General features: G+C 42.5%; 1 protein-coding gene across 1 annotated transcript in view; it reads right to left on the bottom strand.

The window, feature by feature from the left end:
* EPHA10 (EPH receptor A10) overlaps positions 1-24,271 on the bottom strand; it is a 1,320,108-nt gene that overhangs the window by 798,036 nt on the left and 497,801 nt on the right. The window contains exon 4 of the mRNA XM_077295896.1: positions 12,465-12,620. Coding sequence (XP_077152011.1) covers positions 12,465-12,620 — 156 coding nt within the window. The remainder of the gene's footprint in view (positions 1-12,464; positions 12,621-24,271) is intronic.

Genomic DNA, 24,271 nt, shown 5'->3' on the forward strand with positions numbered 1-24,271 from the left:
TTCATGGGGATATTTGGTTAATATTTGCTCTCTATACTGTGTCTGTATATGTTTATGACTACATATTGATGTTTTGATCATACATGCGTATCTTTTTCATCGCAGTGTTTGTATAGTGTATTGTTGTCTGTATATTATATCTTCTACTTTAATTTCCCTCTGCCATGGGATATATATTATTGATATCTATTGAATACTTTATTACGCATACAGTGCATATATACTTATTTATGCATTGACCTGTGATGTTTACGCATGTACATGTATTCTGTATATCACTTGCAATGTATATTCTGTGATTTCTACATGTAACATTGTTTGTTTTGTCTATGTAATGATATGGTTGCCATTGTTCATATGACTAATATTCCCCTTTGAGCGGTTAGGCATATTGTTATACTGCTATTTATTACGTTGCCCACTGTTGTGCCCATAATGCTAATGGCAGCTGTATGCTTGGTGTTGCGCAGGCGCCCGCCTGCGGTCTTTCGGTGCCAGTGTCTCCGCTGCCATGTGATGCTGGATCACGTGGGGCCCGAGTGTTTCCGGTTCCGGATGGCGGCGGTGGCGCCGTGTTTGGCAGTTTCTGCTGGTGGTGTGCCACGCAACAACAGTGGGTTCTGGCTTGGTTGTATAAATAGGTGCCTTACGGCATCTGTTTTCCATGCCCCCTGAGGAAGGAGCCATTTCGGGCTCCGAAACGCATGTCGGGGTGGGCTCTGGGTCCCTCACCGCTACACATACCAGGTACTATTCGGCTACTCCAGTGCAATGTTCGGGTAGTGGCCAGTTCTTTGTGACTTTATTTATATTTACACACCTATTTCATTATATTTATTGTTGGTCAGCCAAATTATACTATTTACAGTATGTTTGTGCAGTGGGGGGTACCTTTAGCCCTATGTGTGTTTAGTGCACTGCCACTTTGTGCTCCACTGTCCCCATCTTTTCCACTGTATCTGCTTCCATGTATTGGGGTTTTAATGTGTTATTAACCCCTTCACCCCCAAGGGTGGTTTGCACGTTATGGACCGGGCCAATTTTTACAATTCTGACCACTGTCCCTTTATGAGGTTATAACTCTGGAACGCTTCAACGGATCCTGGTTATTCTGACACTGTTTTCTCGTGACATATTGTACTTCATGATAGTGGTAAAATTTCTTTGATATTACCTGCGTTTATTTGTGAAAAAAATGGAAATTTGGCGAAAATTTTGAAAATTTCGCAATTTTCCAAATTTGAATTTTTATGCAATTAAATCACAGTGATATGTCACACAAAATACTTAATAAGTAACATTTTCCACATGTCTCCTTTACATCAGCACCATTTTGGAACCAAAATTTTTTTTTGTTAGGGAGTTATAAGGGTTAAAAGTTGACCAGCAATTTCTCATTTTTACAACACCATTTTTTTTTAGGGACCACATCTCATTTGAAGTAATTTTGAGGGGTCTATATGATAGAAAATACCCAAGTGTGACACCATTCTAAAAACTGCACCCCTCAAGGTGCTCAAAACCACATTCAAAAAGTTTATTAACCCTTCAGGTGTTTCACAGGAATTTTTGGAATGTTTAAATAAAAATGAACATTTAACTTTTTTTCACACAAAATTTACTTCAGCTCCAATTTGTTTTATTTTACCAAGGGTAACAGGAAAAAATGGACCCCAAAAGATGTTATACAATTTGTCCTGAGTACGCTGATACTCCATATGTAGGGGTAAACCACTGTTTGGGCGCATGACAGAGCTCGGAAGCAAAGGAGCGCCATTTGACTTTTCAATGCAAAATTTACTGGAATTGAGATGGGACGCCATGTTGCGTTTGGAGAGCCACTGATGTGCCTAAACATTGAAACCCCCCACAAGTGACACCATTTTGGAAAGTAGACCCCCTAAGGAACTTATCTAGATGTGTGGTGAGCACTTTGACCCACCAAGTGCTTCACAGAAGTTTATAATGCAGAACCGTAAAAATAAAAAATCATATTTTTTCACAAAAATGATCTTTTCGCCCCCAATTTTTTATTTTCCCAAGGGTAAGAGAAGAAATTGGACCCCAAAAGTTGTTGTACAATTTGTCCTGAGTACGCTGATACCCCATATGTGGGGGTAAACCACTGTTTGGGCGCATGGGAGAGCTCGGAAGGGAAGGAGCGCCGTTTGACTTTTCACTGCAAAATTGACAGGAATTGAGATGGGACGCCATGTTGCGTTTGGAGAGCCACTGATGTGCCTAAACATTGAAGCCCCCCCACAAGTGACACCATTTTGGAAAGTAGACCCCCTAAGGAACTTATCTAGAGCTGTGGTGAGCACTTTGACCCACCAAGTGCTTCACAGAAGTTTATAATGCAGAGCCGTAAAAATAAAACAAATTTTTTTTCCCACAAAAATTATTTTTTAGCCCCCAGTTTTGTATTTTCCCAAGGGTAACAGGAGAAATTGGACCCCAATAGTTGTTGTCCAATTTGTTCTGAGTACCCTGATACCCCATATGTGGGGGGGAACCACCGTTTGGGCGCATGGGAGGGCTCGGAAGGGATGGAGCGCCATTTGGAATGCAGACTTAGATGGATTGGTCTGCAGGCATCACATTGCGTTTGCAGAGCCCCTAATGTACCTAAACAGTAAAACCCCCCCACAAGTGACACCATTTTGGAAAGTAGACCCCCTAAGGAACTCATCTAGATGTGTTGTGAGAGCTTTGAACCCCTAAGTGTTTCACTACAGTTTATAACGCAGAGCCGTGCAAATAAAAAATATTGTTTTTCCACAAAAATTATTTTTTAGCCCCCAGTTTTGTATTTTCCCAATGGTAACAGGAGAAATTGGACCCCAAAAGTTGTTGTCCAATTTGTCTTGAGTACGCTGATACCCCATATGTGGGGGGGAACCACCGTTTGGGCGCATGGGAGGGCTCGGAAAGGAAGGAGCGCCATTTGGAATGCAGACTTAGATGGAATGGTCTGCAGGCGTCACATTGCGTTTGCAGAGCCCCTAATGTACCTAAACAGTAAACCCCCCCCCACAAGTGACACCATTTTGGAAAGTAGAACCCCTAAGGAACTCATCTAGATGTGCTGTGAGAGCTTTGAACCCCCAAGTGTTTCACTACAGTTTATAACGCAGATCCATGCAAATAAATTTTTATTTTTTTTTCCACAAAAATTATTTTTTAGCCCCTAGTTTTGTATTTTCCCAAGGGTAACAGGAGAAATTGGACCCCAAAAGTTGTTCTCCAATGTGTTCCGAGTACGCTGATTCCCCATATGTTGGGGTAAACCCCTGTTTGGGCGCACGGGAGAGCTTGGAAGGGAAGAAGCACTGTTTTACTTTTTCAACGCAGAATTGGCTGGAATTGAAATCGGACGCCATGTCACGTTTGGAGAGCCCCTGATGTGCCTAAACAGTGGAAACCCCCCAATTATAACTGAAACCCTAATCCAAACACACCCCTAACCCTAATCCCAACGGTAACCCTAACCACACCTCTAACCCAGACACACCCCTAACCCTAATCCCAACCCTAATCCCAACCGTAAATGTAATCCAAACCCTAACCCTAACTTTAGCCCCAACTCTAGCCCTAACCCTAACCCTAGCCCTAACCCTAATGGGAAAATGGAAATAAATACATTTTTTACATTTTTTTAATTTTTCCCTAACTAAGCGGGTGATGAAGGGGGGTTTGATTTACTTTTATAGCGGGTTATTTAGCGGATTTTTATGATTGGCAGCCATCACACATGAAAGACGCTTTTTATTGCAAAAAATATTTTTTGCGTTACCACATTTTGAGAGCTATAATTTTTCCATATTTGAGACCACAGAGTCATGTGAGGTCTTGTTTTTTGTGGGACGAGTTGACGTTTTTATTGGTAACATGTTCGGGCACGGGATATTTTTTTGATCGCTTTTTAATCCGATTTTTGTGAGGCAGAATGACCAAAAACCAGCTATTCATGAATTTCTTTTGGGGGAGGCGTTTATACCGTTCCGCGTTTGGTAAAATTGATAAAGCAGTTTTATTCTTCGGGTCAGTACGATTACAGCGATACCTCATTTATATCATTTTTTTTTGTTTTGGCGCTTTTATACGATAAAAGCTATTTTATAGAAAAAATAATTATTTTGGCATCGCTTTATTCTGAGGACTATAACTTTTTTATTTTTTCGCACATGATGGTGTATGGTGGCTCGTTTTTTGCGGGACAAGATGACGTTTTCAGCGGTACCATGGTTATTTATATCCGTCTTTTTGATCGCGTGTTATTCCACTTTTTGTTTGGCAGTATGAGAATAAAGCGTTGTTTTTTGCCTCGTTTTTTTTTTTTTTTTTACGGTGTTCACTGAAGGGGTTAACTAGTGATATAGTTTTATAGGTGGGGTCGTTACGGACGTGGCGATACTAAATATGTGTACTTTTATTGTTTGATTTTTTTTTATTTAGATAAAGAAATGTATTTATGGGAATAATATTTTTTTTAATTTATTTATTTAGGATTTTTTTTTTTATTTTTTTTTTACACATGTGGACATTTTTTTTTTACTTTTTTACTTTGTCCCAGGGGGGGACATTACAGATCATTGATCTGGCAGTGTGCACAGCACTCTGCCAGATCTGCGATCTGCTGTGCAGGGCTGCAGGCTTACCAAGTGTCTGCTCTGAGCAGACACTCGGTAAGCCACCTCCCTCCCTGCAGGACCCGGATGCCGCGGCCATCTTGGATCCGGGACCTGCGGCGAGGAGGGAGGTAGGAGACCCTCAGAGCAACGCGATCACATCGCGTTGCTCCGGGGGTCTCAGGGAAGCCCGCAGGGAGCCCCCTCCCTGCGCGATGCTTCCCTATACCGCCGGCACACCGCGATCATGTTTGATCGCGGTGTGCCGGGGGTTAATGTGCCGGGGGCAGTCCGTGACCGCTCCTGGCACATAGTGCCGGATGTCAGCTGCGATAGTCAGCTGACACCCGGCCGCGATCGGCCGCGCTCCCCCCGTGAGCGCGGCCGATCGCGTATGACGTACTATTCCGTCCTTGGGAAGTAGGGCCCACCCCACATGGACGGAATAGTACGTCTAATGACAGAAAGGGGTTAAATAAGAGTGATATTTTATGGGATTTACTAACTGTGTTTTTGTGGTGTTTAGGATATCTGGTTTGCAGTTGTCCCTATTTAGTCCTAACATGCACACATGAGATACTTATTACATACTTATACATCTTCTCTGATGTTCTTTATTAATTTTTCTCCATGTGTGTAAAATGTATGCTACAACTTTATTATCTTCCCGGTGTCACCCGTTATGACTAGGATGACTGCAATATGACTGGGAAGCATGCAATATGGTGTAAGATGTTTACAATGTGTAGAAGTAAAAATAACATCAATTGTACCTGAAAACTGTAAATCTAAAAAAGAAGTTGTGGTATAATGATGAAAAAAGATAAATGTGAGGATAACAATTTTATGATTTAAATATTATAGGAACTCTGGTTTGGCAGAAACATTCCCTTGCCAAATAATTTACAGATCATCAATGTATTTGCCATACCAGAGCACACAATTAAGAGAGAGATTAGTGACCGAGTACAGAAAACTCTCCTCCCAATCTGACTAAATTGGCTAGAAAGGGTGAATACTTGTCCCCTATAGAAATTTCTCTACAATGTAAAAACTACTAGTCATGAGATGGCCTGAAGGAGCGCAAAGCCGGCTGGGAGACCCGCCCCATGTGCCGTATGATCTGGGCGGCAATTAGATACAGATGGAGCAGTGACGTATAAGACCCAACTCTGACCGTACTCCACAAAGCCCCCCGAGGAAGCTCAGTATGCGAAACGTGCATCGGGGCTTTTTGGTGGACATACCCAGCACTGAGCCACACATGGCAAAACCTACGGCACTTTGTATAGATATATTTTTTTACTGATTGGGCTAAGTGCAATATGGGTGGGAAGGTATAGGAGAAGATGGCTGGCCTTTACTTTTTATTGGCAACTATTTATTAGTCCAGGATATGATTATCTTCACCCACCCCTATATCCTACAAGCTTTTGTAGTATGCCCTATACCATTTAGCATTACATTATGTGCTGTTTTGTATTGCACCTTTACACTTTTTAATGTGGGTTCTTTTTGGCTGTGGTTGTCCATCGTGTCATTTACTGACCCTCATAACTTATATTGTTTGTTTATTGTTAATTATTTTGTTTTGTTAATAAAGTTTACATTTTTTACATGAAATTGATGACATTATGGCTATTCATGGGGCATCATGCTCTTGTTAAAGTTATAGGATTATATATATGTGGGAGTTTGCCCCTCCTCCTCCCCCTTAAGTGCTATGGGCACTTTTTGTAGAAGGGACTGGTACACATTTGAATGTATCCGCAAGGTCGGCTCTTGTTATAAATTAATTCTGTTACTGTGTATTTTCACAGCTTTTCCAATCGATCATATGGATCATAGAGCCCGTGAAAAAAAGTGGCTCACAAAATTGGATGAGGTATTCAGTGATGATTCAGTTGTGGTTTTTAATTCGAAGGAAACAGAGGACTCTGTCACTAAATTAAAACATTTGCTAAACAAAAAACACGCCTATGGTGGAATAAGGCTTTTTTAGAGCGGTATATCACAAAGAGTCTGATTCCCAGAGGCCTACGTATACAGGTCTTTCCTTCGTTCACTATGGAAGATGAACTCCTTAAAAAAACAGTGGGAGGAGCTATCTTCGAATTGCTTTAGAGGCTATATGGAACTATTGGTTAAATCAAACACCCCCCCTACAGGAGGTGGAAAATGAAATTGGTTCCCTAGAGGAGACCCTATTTAGTACCCTTATGGTGGCAGCTAAAACTACACTTAATGAAAAACTTGAGGGGGATTTCCAAAAATGGGAAAAAGAAATAGTCGCATCCAAGACTAAGAAATACCAGAGGGATGTGTTGGATTTTAAAAATAACCATGTATATAGATGGAGTCAAAAGACGATTCAGCCCAACTCCTTTATTCATCGTAACTCCTTTTCCTCTGCATCCTCTATAAATGAAGAACCGGCAGGCAGCAGTCATTCAAATAGTGTTCTTAATGAAAGAGTAGGATTGGGTAAATTTGGAAATCGAAAAGGAAAAAACAAGCGACACTTTACTCCACCCCAATCCTTGGAGAAAAAATCCAAATCCACTAATAACTTAGAGGTAATTAATTTATCAGGTCATGTGCTGTCTGAAGATCAATTAGATGTTCTGGGTCTTGGACTAACTTTTGTTCCAACTAACAACTTCAATTATTTTGTAGCTATGAAGGACATACAATTTTCCTGAGGAAGGTTATCCTGCGGAAATTACATACTAAGCCTATGGATACCCTCAGTTTGGATACAACATTAGAACAAGAGGCGCTTGCTGTCTTGGAGGAACTCGTAAGAGAAAGTGATCCATCTGTGACAGGTACCTTTCCTGCTTCTGTTGCACCGAGATGTACCACATTCACCCCTTTCTCTCTATGCCCCCAGATTGACATTTTTAATAAATTAGTATTGGAGGACTTCAAAAAAATCTCAAGTGACAAAAAGGGAGACAATTTGACAGTGGCACAACGCAGAGCTCTCAAGGAGTTGAGGTCTCTGCGTGATGTTGTAATTAAACCAGCAGATAAGGGGGGGAACATGGTCATCTGGCCAACGGTAAAGTACAAGAGGGAGGCATTTCGCCAGTTAAGGCTACTTTCACACTAGCGTCGTGCACTGCACGTCGCTATGCGTCGTTTTGTAGACAAAACGCATCCTGCAAAAGTGCTTGCAGGATGCGTTTTTTCTCCATAGACTTGCATTAGCGACGCAGTGCGACGCTTTGCCACACGTCGCAACCGTCGTGCGACGGTTGCGTTGTGTTGCGTCGGTCCATCGCCACCAAAAAATGTTGCATGTAACGTTTTTTGGTGCGTCGAGACCGTCTTTTCCGACCGTGCATGCGCAGCGCGGTGGGCTCCCTTCCTGGTTGTGTTCCAAAAGGCATCTCTAACAGCGACGGACAGACCTCTGACGTCACGGGAACTTTTTTCCCTATCTGTGCGCCGCTGAGATGGCCGGAAGGAGCACAACGCTGGCTGGGGGACCCACCCCATGCGCTGTATGATCTGGGCGCCAATTAGATACAGATGAAGCAGTGACATATAAAACCCAACTCTGACCATAATCCACACAGCCCCCGAGGATGCTCTGTACGCGAAACGCGCATCGGGACTTTTTGGTGGACATACCCAGCACTGAACCACACATGGATAAGCAAAACCTATGGCACTTTATATAGATATAGTTTTTTACTGATTGGACTAAGTGCAATATAGGTGGGAAGGTATAGGAGAGGATGTCTGGCCTTTACTTTTTATTGACAACTATTTATTAGTCCAGGATATGATTATCTTCACCCACCCCCATATCCCACAAGCTTTTATTGTATGCCCTATACCATTTAGCATTAAATTATGTGCTCTTTTGTATTGCACCTTTACACTTTTTAATGTGGGTTCTTTTTGGCTGTGGTTGCCCATATTTTCATTTACTGACCCTCATCACTTATATTGTTTGTTTATTGTTAATTATTTTGTTTTGTTAATAAAGTTTACATTTTTTACATGAAATTGATGACATTATGTCTATTCATGGGGCATCATGCTCTTGTTAAAGCTATAGGATTATATATATATATATATATATATATATATATATATATATATATATATATGTGGGAGTTTGCCCCTCCTTCTCCCCTTTGAGTGCTATGGGCACTTTTTGTAGAAGGAACTGGTACACATTTGAATGTATCCGCAAGGTCGGCTCTTGTTATATCATAAAAAAACAAGAAAGGGGTCCACAAGCCTTCATTAGCAGAACCTATTCCAGTAATGATATCTCATGTGGGTTGGACCTAGACCCTATGAACTTTGGGCAATACATACTTGTTTTTAAAAATTAGCTCTTCTACTAATAATCTACTTGCTTTTTGGTTAGAACCTAAAATGTTAATGCATCTATATACTTTAGAAAATATTGTTTGGCTGGCAGGTATCTCGCCTGACTTTCCCATACAGAATAATGCTCACTATGCCAAATGCTACTGAGTTCTCTAAGAAAGAGCCAGTGCCAAACTCCACTGGTGGCAGCTTGCCTCTTAGAGAACAAGGAGTAGTGGTCTAAACTCCTACAAGCTGGATTGTTTTCTTTTCCGACATCCTCTACAGAGGGAGAGTTGCTGGCCCCCATGCACAATAAACTGTTAGCTGACATTAGTCTAAAGTGTATGGGGTCCTTAATACCTTCATTGATTAATTTTCTGATCTGAATTTGAAAAATGAATGCCTTATGAGTAAGTTTTATATAACCGTAGCAAATAGTTTGCTAAATAGGACTGTAGTAAATAGAATATTTTCTTTTCCATGTTTCAAAGTAATGCAATTATTTTAATCACTGCATTTATTAGCAGGGATATTTTGCTAATAATATACACAATTGTGTTACTGTTTTGATTAGTGTATAATAATTATAAATTTGAAAGTGACAATGAGAACTTTTTAAACTCACAGATTTAAAAGAATTCATGTATGAACATTTCTTTTTCATATCACACAGCATTTACAACAGGAAACCATTCATTTGCTTAAAAGGGTTGTCTGGTCTAAAATTAAAACTCAGTCACTCTATGTTATGGGCAACTGTGGTAAAGTGTGCAATATAAATATTAATTGGCAGAACCTGTCTACTGGGTGCAGCCACTTGATTACAACTCCCACAGGACGGGGCGTGGCCGAACTCATTACACTTGCTTTAAGTGAAGTCACGCTCACTAGATGGGTTTTGAGCTGCTTTGACAAAAACTAAACCTCCGAGCACTCCAAAATACTCGGAGACCACCCGAGCAGCGAGTATACTCGCTCATCACTACCCCTTATCCCCATCCTTGTATGCATGGCTCCTTATCTCCTATCCTTGTATGCATGGTTCCTATAAAAAAATCAAAAAAAGAAAAACACATCCTTCTTACCTTCCCTGCACGCCCTCGCTGCATCTCGTTCCAGCCAGCAGCTCTTCCTGCCGAGCGATCACGTGTCCCCGCTCATTAAGGTAATGAATATTCACTTCACATCTATGGGGGTGGAGAGACGTGAATATTCATTACCTAAATGAGTGGGGGACACGTGATTGCTCAACCAGAAGAGCTTCCTGCACCGTCTGGAATGAGATGCAGCAAGGGCGTGAAGAGTAGGTAAGTAGGATGCATGCTGGATGCCAGCGGCTGCGGCTGTAACTGTGCGCTATAAGAGAAATGAATATTCACTGCCAGCGCAGTGAACATTCTTTTCTCTTTAGCAGTGGGCACAGGCTTTAGCTGCAGCCGCTGGCTCCTGCCTCTGTGACCCACTGCTCCACCGCTTCCCCTCCCCACCGTCTTTCTGGGAGATTGACTCGTGTATAAGCTAAGGAGGCCGTTTTCAGCACAAAAATTGTGCTGAAAACTCGGCTTATAAATGAGTATGAGTACGGTATATGAATCTTTCTTAGCATACACCTTCACCCTATATATGCTGCTTCCTTGCTGTATAGTTTGCATCGCCTGTTGTGCCTTGGTGAAGATTACAGTAGAAAAAGCAAGAAAGGTCATTCCTTTGACTGGAACTTTTAAAGTTGAATAGTTACAGCGGACAGCATGCACAATGTTTCATTCTTTACATCTGATAATGACAGAGATTGTAGTTTCATAGTTAAACTTTAGGGCACAGCACATGGTTTCTTTAGCTTAATTTCACAGTGATACAGATTCGGCACCCGCATGTCACAACTTGACATCCCTAGCAATCAACCAACAGCAGCAACTCTCTCTGATGCTCCCATGAGGCAAGATTTAGACTCCCCTCTCTAAACTCCTTCACTAGATCAGCACCAATCAGTGACTCTTACAGAGTGAAGCGCTCAAACACACAGTAGTCTCTAGACTCTTCTCTAGCAGTATTGCTCCACCAATGCTCTCTTAGGGCCTCTCCTTAATTCTCAGCTCTTAAGTTATACTCACTTCAAATTATACTTTCCTCCCACTTAGTGTCTAAGGTGACAGAGACTGGGACTTGGTGTATCGGGTGAGAGAGGAGGTCAAGTGATAAATGAACAGAGAGTCTGCCTTTGAAGTCTGGAGTTAGAGAGACTAGCGCTGAATGGTTTGTACCACAGAGACAAAGAAAGCTGATAGTCAGAGATTCCACCATGTTCATCCTAGGAGGTATGGGAAAATGTTAACTATGTGAACTAGTACTTAGGAGGGAAAGTCATTGAAATCTGACTGAACCCTGGTAGGAGATAGTAATTAGGACTGAACTGTCCTAAGACTGAGTGAAGTGAGTGGGCACCTGTCGAGCCAACCTTACAGACCAGAGGTATGGTAGGCCTGTGTGATATAAAGTAACAGGGACCACTGATGATACCATATGTGAATGAATTGGGTCTCACTAAGACAGATTGGAAGTTTGCAGGCTTAAGGGGGTGGCATAGTTTTATTGTCATATCACTGTTTTTAACAATCAGTGTCTTGCCAGGATACTCATTTGTTTGGTACAGCACCATGATCCCCACAACATCCTTACAGTTTATGGTACATTGCGTGACTCGGTTGACCCTATACAGTGTCTTAGATATCCCAAGAGTGTTAGACACCCAAAAATATATTTCATGTATATTTTAGAGAAAGAAGCAGCAGCGATCACAAGTTAGAACTGGAAAGACTGTATGCAAGCACTGATGCTAATGACCAGTCATCCAAATTATGTGCAGTCTGCACTTAAAAACTGATTGAGTATAGACAGGAGCTCTGGTTTACATGCACCATTTATCCTATAACAATGGTTATATTGAAAATTATAACCTGATTTCAGCATCATAACAGCAAAATATATGTAACACACACTGAGATACGCAGAAAGCCCATACTAAATAACCATTTCCTACAGAAAAATATACATCCTATGAAGCTAGAATTTAATGTTGTGTAATGTTGGTGGTCTGTAGTAAGGAGACAATATACCATTACCCATTAGTATATAAGTGTTCTCTGATAGTGGCAAAAATCTTTTTTATCAAAGATAATTTTTGATAAAAGATTTTTGCGCCTACCGCAAACAATCACAATGAAGCAAACATTTTACCAGACCAGTTTTTTTTTTAAAAGCTGAAATCTGATAGGCCGCTATAAGCAACAAAGACAATATTTCTTTTGAATAGTTTTGACAAATGAAGATCAATAATCTTTGTTGAACATCTGTCTATTGAGGAATTATTACTCTAATCATTTGTGTATAATATACAGGTATAAATGTTATACATTACTGGCTGCCGTGATACTTTTTTGGTGAGAACTTGAGCAATTATTATATCAGTAATTACATGGAGACAATAATAAAATGCCTTACTTGTACAAGCTGTAGAAGGGGAATCCAAAGGAGATCGGTAGAAGTTTTTCTCACAGCTGCAGACAGTGGATGACTCTTGGTTGGTATAGCTGTACTGAGGACAAGGAACACAGGTCTGCAGGCGACTGGACATCTTATAAAATCCAGGCGGACAAGCTGTGACAGAAAAAACAGAGACAAATGCAATGAAATCTTTTCCAAACAACTGACATGCATATTCTACTTGTTTTTAAGTTGATGCACAGAAATAGTTATTGGCTAGTGATGAGCGAGTGTGCTCGTTACTCAGGTTTTTCGAGCATGCTCAGGTGGTCTCCGAGTATTTTGGGCATGCTCAGAAATTATGTTTGAGTCCCCGCAGTTGCATGATTTGCGGCTGCTAGACAGTCTGAATACATGTGGGGATTCCCTAACAAACAGGCAATCCCTGCATGTGTTCAGGCTCTCTAGCAGTCATGAAAATCATGTGGCTGCAGAGAAAAAAACAATCTACGAGCATGCCAAAGATACTTGAACACCCGAGCATGCTCGGAAATCTCGAGTAACGAGTACACTCGCTCATCATTATTATCGACTTGAGTTGTCCAGTTGAAAAGATGCATAACTTTGTGTTTAAGGGCTCCTTCTCCCTTGCGAGAAATAAATCCGAGTCTCGCAGGTTAAAACCCTGCTCTGGCGCGGACACTCCAGAGCGGAGCGTGCGGCCACACAGCAATACATGGAGCTGCACGCTCTGCTCTGGAGTGCCGGCTAGGGTTGAGCGACTTTTATTTTTATAGGATCGGGTCGGGTTTGATGAAACCCGACTTTCTCAAAAGTCGGGTGGAGCGAAATCGGACGATCCTATAAAAAAGTCGGGGTCGGGGTCGGCCGAAACACGAAACCCAGTGCAGTGCAATGGGATACTGTGGTTCCCAGGGTCTGAAGGAGAGGAAACTCTCCTTCAGGCCCTGGGATCCATATTAATGTGTAAAATAAAGAATTAAAATAAAAAATATTGATATACTCACCCGTCTGGAGGTCCCTGGACATCACCGCTGGTAACCGGCAGCCTTCTTTGCTTAAAATGAGCGCGTTTACGGCCTTCCATGACGTCATGGCTTCTGATTGGTCGCGTGCCGCTCATGTGACCGCCACGCGACCAATCACAAGCCGTGACGTAATTCTCAAGTCCTAAATTCCTAATTCTAGGAATTTAGGACCTGAGAATTACGTCACGGCTTGTGATTGGTCGCGTGGCGGTCACATGTGCGGCCGCGACCAATCACAAGCCGTGACATCATCTAAGGCCCTGAACGCGCTCATTCTTAGGAAGGAAGGCTGCGGAAAGAAGCCGAGGGTGAGTATATTCCTATTAGGTATATACTCACCCTCGGACGCGCCCTGCTTCTTTCCGGCAGCCTTCCTTCTTAAGAATGAGCGCGTTCAGGGCCTTAGATGACGTCATGGCTTGTGACTGGTCACAGCCGCCCATGTGACCGCCACGCGACCAATCACAAGCCGTGACGTAATTCTCAGGTCCTAAATTCCTAGAATTAGGAATTTAGGACCTGAGAATTATGTCACGGCTTGTGATTGGTCGCGTGGCGGTCACATGAGCGGCACGCGACCGATCAGAAGCCGTGATGTCATCTAAGGCCGTAAACGCGCTCATTTTAAGCAAAGAAGGCTGCCGGTTACCAGTGGTGATGTCCAGGGGCCTCCGGAGAGGTGAGTATATCAATATTTTTTATTTTAATTCTTTATTTTACACTTAAATGTGGATTCCGATACCGATTTCCGATATTGCAAACATATCGGAACTCGGTATCGGAATTCCGATACCAGATTCAGAAGATTGCCTACCTCATGGCCGACCCCACACAGGGGTCGGGTCGTGTTTCATGAAACCCGACTTTGCCAAAAGTCGGCGACTTCTGAAAATGGCCGACCCGTTTTGCTCAACCCTAGTGCCGGCGCCAGAGCAGGGTCTTAACCTGCGAGACTCGGACGTAATTCTCGCAAGTGAGAAGGAGCCCTAAGTGGTTTTACAGTTTTGGATTGGATCTCCCAAGGTCTAATGCTGAGTCTCCGCCGCAGCAGAGAAATCAGGAAGAGCGGGAGAGACTCAGCGCTGAACGAGTAAGTAAAGAACATTATGTTAATTTTTTTAAACAGATTACAGTCGGTGGAAAGCAATTTTCCAAAACCTAAAAACTCCTTCAACTTTTTGTTCCCAAATAGCAATGACACATACAGTAGAAATCTGTGTACCACAGCCACATTCAAAACATTAACGGTCCTTTAGGTTCCCCAACTACTTCAATTCCTTAAGCTATTATTTAAGCAAGATGCAGTGTTAAAAGGCTTCATTTAAAGTTGCTGTGCATAATGTGAATGTTGCAATATGGACTCCATTTATCATGTATCATTTATTATACTAGTGCCTCATGTGGCAGATAGTCCAGTGGGCTCTCCCATAATAATATAGTAATAATCTTTATTTTTATATAGCGCTAACATATTCTGCAGCGCTTTACAGTTTGCACACATTATCATCACTGTCCCCGATGGGGCTCACAATCTAAATTCCCTATCAGTATGTCTTTGGAATGTGGGAGGAAACCAGAGAACCCAGAGAAAACCAACGCAAACACGAGGAAGAACATACAAACTCGTTGCAGATGTTGTCCTTCGTGGGATTTGAACCCAGGACCCCAGCACTGCAGTGCTAACCACTGAGCCACAATGCTGCATAGTCTCAATTACCATTGCCAGATACTGACTACTATTTCAATACCTCCTATGGATAGTACAGGTATATCACTCCCTAACGTCTTGCTAATATCCCTACAGGAGTAATATACACAAGTAGTTGGATGATGTGTAGCTATTTTTTATTGTTATCACTACATCAAATTTACCATCACCATTTTTTACTGTAAAAAGAGGCAGTTGTAGGAATCTGAAATAAATGCAAAAAAATAACCTATTGATAGTACTATTCCATCAAAGATGATTTGTGAATACGGCTCATTTTAGCCACTAAAAAGCCCATTTATTCATATACACTGTGTTCCAAATTATTATGCACAAAGAGTTTAGGAGTGATAAGGTTAGAATTGTTTTGTTTGTCATTTAAACTCATTGATGGTGATGTGTGTCAGGGCTCTTTATATCACTGAAAGCAATTGCAGATACCTGTGCACATTAGTTTGGCAGGTGTGTCCAAATAAAGGCAAGACTACTTAAGAAGGCTGTTCCACATTATTAAGCAGCCTGCATTTTTTGCCAAAATGGGAAAGAAAAAGGATGTGTCGGCTGCTGAGAAGCAACAAATTGTGGAGTATTTAGGTCAAGGCATGACTACAATCAACATTGCCAAGACACTTCATCGTGATCATCGCACAATCAAGAAGTATGTAGTTGATTCCCAGCACACATGTGTGCGTGCTGATAAGGAAAAATTGAGGACTCTTTCCAATAGGCAATTGCGTAAGGTTAAAAGAGTTTTTTAAGCTGCTGGTGCCTCCAATGTCCCCAGAACAACAAGATGCAGGGTCCTTCAGAGGTTTGCAGCTGTGCGTAAGCCATCCTGTCGACCACCTCTATCCACTGCACACAAGCAGAAATGGCTCCAGTGGGCCAAACAATACATGAAGACTGACTTCCAAACTGTTTTGTTCACCGATGAGTGCCGTGCAACGCTCGATGGTCCAGATGGATGGAGTGGAGGATGGCTGGTTGATGGACACCCCATGAAAACACGGCTAAGGCGCCAACAAGGAGGAGGTGGAGTAATGTTTTGGGCTGGAATCATGGGGAGAGAGATTGTCGGCCCCTTTATGATCCCTGAAGGGGTAAAGATGAACTCCATAATCTATGTGGAGTTTCTAAAACAACACTTCCTGCCATGGTTCAAGAGGAAGAACCGTGCTTTCCACAGCTAGATCATTTTCATGCATGATAATGCACCGTCTCATGCTGCAAAAAACACATCAGCATCTCTGGCTGCTATGGGCATAAAACAGGACAAACTTATGGTTGGCCACCATCTTCCCCTGACCTCAACCCCATTGAGAACCTCTGGAGCATCATCAAAAGGAGTGTCTATGATGGCGGGATGCAGTTCACATCTAAGCAACAGCTCTGGGAGGGTATTCTGTCCACATGCAAAACAATTGAAGCAGAAACCATCAAAAAACTGACAAATTCAATGGATGAGAGAGTTCAGAAGAAGCTTCTTTCGAACAAGGGGTCCTATGTGCAAATGTAACATCACCTAGAATAAAGTTTTCACTTGAAAACTGTTTGATTTCATTTTGCAATAAGCTGATAATGCTTATAACTTCACTTCACAATTGACCATTTTTTTGTTCAAAATACAAAAAAAAGGTTGAAAACTGCTGTGCATAATAATTTGGAACATGCATTTTGAGTGTTTATTTTATTTTTTTAAATACTGTTTTCATAGGCGGTTTGTTCCAAAGCATTGCAATTATACTAGAATAGTAGATGACTGGAAAATAACAATGACTGCAATTCAGATAGGTAATTTAGAGAAAATATGAGGAAATATTATTTGCATAATAATTTGGAACACAGTGTATAGCAAACATAATGGTTATGCTTTACAGGAGAAAGCGTGCAAATAAATCATGTATTACAGAGATATGCAACAGGTGCTGAACTAAAAAGTATCCACATTTCTCAGGTAAAAAACAATATTCAAGTTGCTATTGTAAAATATTCTCCTTTTCTCTGCACTTCTGTAAAGGTGCTCACTATTACAGTAATAGACATACTTACATATACCGAACATGTATTTACACTGTGAACATGTTTGTCAACTAAGCAGAAATTCTCTGGTCTATTTGTCACGAGGGCATTTCCAAAGGTGTTTTCAGAAATGGACTTCTTTTTCGTCATCTTGTATTTCACAAACTATTCATCCAACTTCCCAGCACCTGATCTTGTAATGGGTCAACTTAAAAAGTCATTTGGCTTCTTACAATATTGTAACGTTAAGAAAACAACAAAATAGCAGTTAAATTCAGTCAAAAACAATTATGTCTTGTAGAATTTCTAGCATGAGGACATAGTAAAACTGTGAATGGATACAAATTTAAGGGGGATGTTTTCTAAACATGGTGTATCACAAACACTCTGGGTTAAAATGTCCCAAATATTTTAAAAAGTGCATGCATCTTGGGTTATCTATGAGCCACAGGTTAAAGTCTTTAACTACTGTGATCGATAGTAGATTTCCAATATCATTTATAGACTAAAATTTGAAAACAAATCTAGCGAATTGGTGGGGAGGAGGGGTGGGTGGACATTTCCAACTATAATGTGACACATATGAGAGAAAGGGTAATGAATGATGACTTTTTGTCAAAGTCAAAGCAAGAGAGCTCCTATTTACACCCCTGGAGCCTAAGAGCACTATACGATATTGTGCTTACATGGAGAATGATCAGGAACATTTTGGACTGCACGGTTGGCTCTCATAACATGACACTCATAGGCCTCCATAAAACAGAGTAGAAAGCCACTGACAAACAAGCAGCTGCCAAATTATGTATAATATCATGTAATACAATATTTCCCTTGCAGCACCTGATTTACCACTTGGCAGAATAAGCTGCTATCAGCCAGGTCTCTAATGAGAATCTTCAGTGGTTGTGAAATTAAAAGTTCTGTATATGACACATCTTTTAAAATAATTGTCAGTAAATTGCAGAAACAGATGTAAGCTCAAGTAATTATCAATAGTAAACCTTATTCCTTGAGCTTTGTACTTTAAGTCCTTAGGTACCTTAATATGTTCCCAAACATTTTAGAACTGACCAGTAGGGAGGAACAGCTCCCTGCCATTACAAAAGTCACTGGCAGAACTGATCGGAATCTGCTTAGATCCATGGTGATTTTAAGATTGACCATTTCAACAGAAGCAGTAGTACTACCTCTTCATCTGTTTACTAAATAGAACTAATGCTATGTTGACGGAAATTATTATGAACAGCTTTTACAGTGGGTATGGAAAGTATCCAGACCCTTTTATAATTTTTCACTGTTTGTTTCTTTGCAGCCATTTGGTAAATTCATTTGGTAAGTTCATTTTTTTCTCATTAATGTACACTCATTAATAAAAAAGAAAAACTGAAATATCACATGGTCATAAGTATTCAGACCCTTTGCTCAGACACTCATATTTAAGTCACATGATGTCCATTTCCTTGTGATCCTCTTTGAGATGGTTCTACTCCTTCATTGGAGTCCAGCTGTGTTTAATTAAACTGGTAGGACTTGATTTGGAAAGGCACACACCTATCTACATAAGACTTCACAGCTCACAGTGCATGTCAGACCAAATGAGAATCATGAGGTCTAATAAACTGGCCAAGGAGCTCAGAGACAGGATTGTGGCAAGGCACAGATCTGGCCAAGGTTACAACAGTATTTCTGCAGTACTCAAGGTTTCTAAGAACAGAGTGGCCTCAATAATCTTTAAATGGAAGAATTTTGAGACCATCAGAAGTCTTCCTATACCTGTCAGTCCAGCCAAACTGAGCAATCGTGGAAGAAGAGCCGCCTTGGTAAGACAGTAAAGAAGAACCCTTAGATCACTGTGGCTGAGCTCCAGAGATGCAGTAGGGAGATGGGAGAAAGTGCCACAAAGTCAGCTATCACTGCTGCCCTATACCAGTCGGGTCTTTATGGCAGAGTGGCCCAACGGTATTCTCTTCTTAGTGTAAGACATATGAAAGCCCACATAGAGTTTGCTAAAAAACACATGAAGGACTTTCACACTATGATAAATAAGATTCTCTGGTCTAATGAGACGAAGATAGACCTTTTTGGTGATAATTCTAAGCGGTATGTGTGCAGGAAACCATGCACTGCTCATCACATGCCCAATACAATCCCAACAGTGAAACATGGTGGTGGCAGCATCATGCTATGGTGGTGTTTTTGAGCTGCAGGGACAGGATGACTGGTTACCATTGAAGGAAAAATAAATGCGGCCAATTACAGAGATATCCTGGATGAAAACCTCTTCCATAGTGCTCTGGACCTCATACTTGGTAGAAGGTTCACCTTACACCAAGACAATGACCCTAAACACACAGCTAAAATAATAAAGGAGTGGCTTCAGAACAACTCTGTGGCCATTCTTGACTGACCCAGCCAGATCACTTACTTAAATCCAATTGAGCATGTCTGGAGAGACCTGAAAATGACTGTCCACCAACGTTCACCATCCAATCTGAGGGAACTGGAGATGATCTGCAAGGAAGAATGGCAGAGGATCCCCAAATCCAGGTGTGAAAAATTTGCATCATTCCCAAGGAGACTCATGGCTGAACTAACTCAAAAGGGTGCTTCTACTCAATACTGAGCAAAGGGACTCAATGCTTATGACCATGTGATATTTCCGTTTTTATTTGTTAATAAATATGCAAACATTTTAACATTTCTGTTTCTTTTCAGTCAAGATGGGGTGCAGAGTGTACATTAATGAGAAAATAAATGAACTTTTTGTAATTTACCAAATGGCTGCAATGAAAAAAAAGAGTGAAAAATGAAAAGGGGTCTGAATACTTTCCTTACCCACTGTATTTCTGTCACGGGGAGACTAGGTGGGCGAGAGCTAATAACCTGGGCCCCTGCAATTTCCCTCAGACTAGGGAAATACTGACCAACCCTCTACCTGAAGTTTACACTGATGGTGTGCATGTCCAGGCATCGAACCTCACCCTGCCTCCTGTTTCAACCCTAAGCTGAAAACCTCCGCACTCCACCCAGTGAATGCAATACACCAATACCCACCGTTAGCACAGACAAGGATAAAGGAAAATATACACCACACTGCAGTCACTCAGGAATACACTATAAATGTGCAGGGCAAAATAAACACAAATATAGGAAGGAGTAAATAAGACAAAGGAAAATACACCACCAGCAACGATTCTCCAACAACCAGCTCTCCACTCCAGACCGAGATAACAACGCAAGACAGAAGCTATAATTGGTGATGCCCAATGATCAGGAAAGCTATTTAAAGGCAATGGGCATGACCCAGCTTCCAATCCGAGGATCAGGTAAATTAACCCCGAAACAGCTAGACAAAATCTAGCCGACGCTAGTGAGCAAATAGTGGTCAAAAGCGGAACTACCGCTGTCTGTCGGACGACCTGGTCTGAACAGCGTCCGACATGACAGTACCCTGCCTTCTACGAGGGACCCCAGGGCCCTCATGGCTTATAGGACCCGGCTTGTCCGGATGGCGACGATGAAAAAACCTGACCAGCCGATCCGCATGAATGTCTGAGGCTGGTACCCAGGACCTCTACTCAGGCCCATAACCACGCCAGTGTACCAAGTACTGTAAAGTGTGGCACACTACACGAGAGTCAACCACCTTGGAGACTACAAATTCCAGGTTACCATCCACCAAGACTGGAGGTGGCATAGGCGCCGCGTCCACAGAACCCACCACCTTCTTCAGAAGTGACCTGTGGAACACGTTGTGTATCTTATACACCGTAGGGAGCTCCAATCGGTACGCTACTGGGTTAACGACGGCGGTGACCCTAAATGGACCAATAAACCGTGGACCCAATTTAAGGGACGGTATTTTGAGTCTTATGTTTTTTGTGGATAACCACACCTAGTCATCCACACTCAGGTCCGGACCTGGCACACGCCTACTGTCAGCCATGCATTTGTACCTAGCACCCACACTCAACAGGCGCTGTTTAACTCTCCTCCAGACTGATGACAATTGTGCTCCTAACTGATCCTCCTCCGGAACGCCGGAAGAGCCCCTCTGACTCAAAGTACAAAATTGAGGATGTAGCCCGTACACACAAAAAACGGAGACTCCCCAGACGACTCCTGGCGGTGATTATTGATGGCAAACTCAGCCAAAGGAAGAAAGGTAGACCACTCCTCCTGGTTATCAGAGACAAAGCAGCGTAAGTACTGTTCCAAATTTTGGTTCATACGCTCCGTCTGACCATTTGACTGAGGATGAAACGCCGAAGAATGAGACAACTTGATCCCCAGCCGTGAGCAAAATGCTTTCCAAAATTTTGCCACAAACTGAGACCCCCTATCAGACACGATGTCAGATGGAACCCCATGAAGTCTGACCACCTCCTGCACAAATACCTGAGCCAGAGTCTTAGCGTTAGGCAACAAAGGCAAAGACACAAAGTGTGACATTTTAGAAAACCGATCAACAATCACCAAGATGACCGTGTTCCCAGCTGATGAGAGTAAATCAGTGATGAAATCCATGGAGATTTCCGTCCACGGCTTACTAGGTACCTCAAGAGGAAATAGTGTGCCAACAGGATGGGAGCGGGGTGTCTTAGCCCTAGCGCACGTGGTACAGGCTGACACGTATGAGACCACATCCTGTCGGATCTTGGGCCACCAAAACCGACGTGACACCAACTCCAAGGTACCTCTAACCCCTGGGTGGTCAGCCAGGACAGCATCATGATGCTCCACCAAAACCTTTAAGCGGAGATGAAGCGGTACAAAATATTTGTTGATGGGAATCTCAGATGGTACCTCCTCCTGAGCCTTGGCAATGTCAGCCTCAACCTTGGTAGTGAGAGCCGAAACCACAACACCCTTTTGGAGGATGGGTACTGGATCCTCCCGAGGTTCTCTCCCTGGAAAACACCTGGACAGAGCATCCGCCTTAGTGTTTTTAGACCCCGGTCTATAAGTGACAACAAAATTGAACCGCGTGAAAAACAATGCCCAGCGAGCCTGCCTGGGGGACAGACGCTTGGCTGACTCCAGATACAGCAGATTCTTATGATCGGTAATAACAGTTTCCTCATGTACCGACCCCTCCAAGAAGTGTCGCCATTCCTCAAAGGCCAACTTAATTGCCAACAACTCCCTGTTGCCGATATCGTAGTTACGTTCGGCAGATGACAGTTTCTTGGAGAAATAGGTGCACGGACGCAAACCACTCAAAGATGAGCCTTGAGATAGTACCGCCCCCACACCAATCTCAGATGCATCGACCTCCACCACAAAGGGTTTTGATACATGTGGCTGCACAAGAATGGGGGCTGAAACAAAACTGTTCTTAAGAAATTCAAATGCGCACACAGCAGCCTCAGGCCAAACGGAGAACTTGGTACCCTTTTTAGTCATGTCAGTTAGCGGTTTAGCAATGATGAAAAAATCCTTGATAAATTTCCTATAGTAGTTAGAAAACCCAAGGAACCGCTGAAGTGCTTTCAGGTTACCAGGACGTTCCCAATGCAGCACCGCTTGCACTTTAGCAGCGTCCATTTTAAAACCAGAAGCAGACACAATATAACCCAAGAACGGCAACTCTTGAACAAAAAATACACATTTCTCAAGTTTAGCATACAGCTTATTCTCTCTGAGAAGCTGTAACACCAGCCTGACATGATCTAAATGAGCATCACGGTCGCAAGAATATATGAGAATGTCATCTAGGTACATGATAACGAATTTCCCCAAAACATGCGAGAACACATCATTGATGAAATGTTGGAACACTGCAGGTGCGTTAGTCAACCCAAATGGCATCACCAAATTTTCAAAATGACCCTCAGGGGTATTAAAAGCCGTCTTCCACTCATCACCTTGATGGACTCTTATGAGGTTGTACGCCCCCCTGAGGTCAAGCTTTGTAAACCACTTAGCACCTGCCACCTGGTTGAACAAATCTGGTATCAGTGGCATAGGGTATGGATCACGAACCATAATCTGGTTCAACTCCCTGAAATCCAAACACGGGCGTAATCCGCCATCTTTCTTCTTCACGAAGAAGAACCCTGCTGCCACCGGCGAGGATGACGGCCTGATGTGCCCTTTGCTCAAGCTTTCAGTAATGTAATCTTTTAACGCTTGTCTCTCCGGATCGGAGATGTTAAACATCCTTGCTTTAGGCAATTTGGCCCCTGGTTTAAACCTGATAGAACAGTCATAGGGACGATGTGGCGGCAACTCTGAACAACCCTTCTCAGAGAACACATCCACAAAATCCAGAAGTGACTCCGGAACGCTTGAAGTCACCGCAGCCACACATGTGGCCAGGCAATTCTCCTGGCAGAACTCGCTCCACTGAATTATGTCCTGAGTTTTCCAGTCAATTACAGGGTTGTGCATAGACAACCAAGGAAAACCCAAAACCACCTGAGCAGGAAGATTCCTGAGCACCTTACATGTAACCCGCTCGGAATGTAGAACCCCAATGTGGAGTTTCACCTCAGCCACAAATTCAGTAATCTCCCCCTGAGAGAGAGGAGCTGCATTGATGGTGACCACGCGGATAGGATGAGACAGTTTTTCAATCCTAAAACCTGCTGTGTATGCAAACTCCTCATCAATGAGATTTGTGGCTGAACCACTATCCACAAAAACAGTAATTGGCCGCTCACTGCCAGCGATAAAAACCTTAGCAGGGAGCATGCATTGAGAAACCACCATGGAGGATATACATAAGCTCAGATTGGTCTCCTCCACACCCTCTGAGCTTAGAAGTTTTCCGCCGTTGTGTTTTTCTTAGTCAGCAGCAGAGGACAGATGTTAATAAAATGACCAGTTTTACCACAGTAAAAACAGGCTCCCTGCTTCCTGAGCTCAGGGGCTCGACGCTTTACATGTGACACCCCTGCGATTTGCATAGGCTCCGTGGGCTCACCTGCAGCAACCTCACGTAAACCTAAACCTTCTCCCACAGGCGGTGTCTCATGCTCCCCCTGACGCAAACGGCGATCAATGCGGACAACCAGACTCATAGCGGAATCTAGAGAAGCAGGAGT

This window comes from Ranitomeya variabilis, chromosome 3, assembly GCF_051348905.1.
Source record: "Ranitomeya variabilis isolate aRanVar5 chromosome 3, aRanVar5.hap1, whole genome shotgun sequence".
NCBI lineage: Eukaryota > Metazoa > Chordata > Amphibia > Anura > Dendrobatidae > Ranitomeya > Ranitomeya variabilis.